The 2,591-nt window shown below is 33.0% G+C and overlaps 1 protein-coding gene across 1 annotated transcript in view; it reads left to right on the forward strand.

Annotated features, from left to right (window-relative positions):
* The first annotated feature begins 1,219 nt into the window (after positions 1-1,219).
* Positions 1,220-2,591, forward strand: part of LOC112519340 (uncharacterized protein C594.04c) — a 4,270-nt gene continuing 2,898 nt past the window's right edge. The window contains exons 1-2 of the mRNA XM_025127398.1: positions 1,220-1,443; positions 1,526-1,789. Coding sequence (XP_024983166.1) covers positions 1,222-1,443; positions 1,526-1,789 — 486 coding nt within the window. The 5' untranslated portion in view covers positions 1,220-1,221. The remainder of the gene's footprint in view (positions 1,444-1,525; positions 1,790-2,591) is intronic.

A 2,591-nucleotide genomic window follows, 5' to 3' on the forward strand; every position in this document is an offset into this window, starting at 1 on the left:
TAAATTTAACTCTGAAGTGGTCATCAAAACCGGGTTTAAAATTTTAATTTTTGAAGCATTTTTTACAAATTAATATTACCCGAAAAAAAAATCCAAGCTGATGTGAAAACTCGACCCTAGCCAGGGGGCTCTGCCCCGTAGACCCCACCAGTAGCTGCCGCTTGGATCAAAATTTAGAAAAACATTCAAGCTATATTTTATCCTTTATATAGTCATTTGTACTTTCAACTTTTCGCTTTTATCACCAATGTGAGACAATAAATAATCCATCATAATTCACCATTTGATAAATATTTAATTCTCATTGTGTCATGTCATTATCTTAAGGTTTTTCACTTTTGTTATCAATGTGGGATAATCAAGAATTCCCCATTTGATAGATACTTGATTCTCATTGTAAATGTCATCATATTAAAGTTTTCCTTTATATATATATATATATATATATATATATATATATAGTTGGATTCACATGAGATCAAGAGTTTTTCGTGAGACCCGTAAGAATAATTTATGTTTATTGATCAACTTTATAAACTAATGATCTAATGGTCTAAAGTTGCACGATGTCAAATTTGCGATTATTGAGAAGTCTCGTGGCATTTATGAATGTTCAGATTGTAGATCTAATCTAAGGGTTGAGAATTGGTCTTATGAGTCTCACAAAAAACCCTTGATCTCACATGATCTCTAATATATATATATATATATATATATATATATATATATTGATTCCAGCTTTTCACTTTTTATTATTAACGTGGAACAATTTTTAAATTCACCACAATCCACCATTTAATAAAAACTTGATTCTCATTATGCCATGTCATCATCTTGATGTTTTAAAAACGAAATATTTAACTATTATATGAAATATTTTGTAATGTAAATAAAAAATAACTATTTAACCCAAAATTTAATCAAATTTAGATATACATTCAAGTCATATCTTATCATTTATATAGTCACTTGTAGTTTCACATCTTTTTCCTTTTGTTTCCAACATGGGACAATAAAAAATTCACCACAATTCCGTATTTGATAAATACTTGATTTTTATTGTGTCATGTCATCGAGGTTGGTTTTTCATTTAATTAATATATAGATAGATTCTATCTTTGTTATAACTATTAACTAATATTTGTTAATTAAAAATATATAACAAGATAGATTGAGTAGTATATAAGAGAAATGGAGGATTTAGGTTTTGATCAAACAAAAATGGGTGGGAATTCGAGGAATGCTTTGATAGCATTTGTGGCTCCTCTTCCTTCTATACTCTTCTACACCTCCTTCCTCCACCACTACGCCGACGACCTCCACCTCCTCTCTCCAATTTGGTCATGGTGCTACCACCACCCTCTGCTCCTGGCCAACGCCCTCTTCTTCTTCAACGTCAATGTCCTTTTCTGGATCATTAGTCTCATCCAATCCAGCAATTGGGTAGGGCGTTCTTCTCCCTTTAATGCTATTTCACTCATCTGTTCTTCTGTTTCTGAGAATTTGAATGTTTGTGGCTTTGTAGATGATAGATGTTTACTGGACGGTGATTCCGGTGTTGCTGGTGCATTACTTTCAGAGTCATCCTCTGTCGGAATTCAACCCACGGAGGTCAACGGTGGTGGTGGTGTTGACATGGGTTTGGGCAATCAGGTTGACCCACAACTATTTTCGCCGAGAAAAATGGCAGTGGGGTGCCAGAGAAGACTGGAGGTTCACCGATATGGCTCGACAATATGGCAAAAACTGGTGGTGGATTTCCTTCTTTGCTGTTTATCTCATCCAACAGGTGCGATTTCACTTTATTCATCGACGGATATTCGTTAATTTACGAACCCAAATTGGGTTCTATTGAAGTCGATTCATTAGAATTGGGTTGTTTCAATTGATCTTTAATGGGTTTCGTTTTTTCCACTCAGGGCTGCTAAGTATTGAATGCTAATGAAAACAACACTGCAACCACCCGTAAAGAAAAAATAATCAATTTTGCAGTTGATTCACTGATAAAGACAGAAAATGGAGCCATTTTGAACACCTTCAACAGATCTGTCGATCTAATAAAAACACAGAACAACTCCAAACTTTCCATCGGTATCCACGTGGGAAGACTTTGAACAACTTCTCTTTGCAAGTTCTTTTGGTTACATTCCAATAGCATCTCCAACGCCTATTAAAAATTGGAAAAATAGAAGAAATTAGGATTTTAAGCTTGTATTTTGCTCCAATACCTTCCAAAAACTCTCTCCAAAACGGAGAAAGCAGTAGAGAAGGAGTTTTTTTTTTCTCTCTAAACATGGATACGGCCTGTTTACCCAAATGCTTACCCGGTAAGTAAGTGTTTACCTATATGAGTCAATATTATATTTGGGGTTTTCTAACCCCACCCCTTCCTACACTCTTCCCCTTACATTTTCTATACCCCTCCTATATATTATTTTTCAGTTTTAACCTTTTGATATTTTCACTTTTGACCCTTCAACTTTTATAATATTTTGTTATTATATTTTTTATGTTTTTAATTTTTAATATAGATTATAATTATATAAATTAATTAACTTTATATTATTATTAATTAATAAAGTATTAATATT

Source organism: Cynara cardunculus, assembly GCF_001531365.2.
Source record: "Cynara cardunculus var. scolymus isolate 2C chromosome LG 10, CcrdV1, whole genome shotgun sequence".
NCBI lineage: Eukaryota > Viridiplantae > Streptophyta > Magnoliopsida > Asterales > Asteraceae > Cynara > Cynara cardunculus.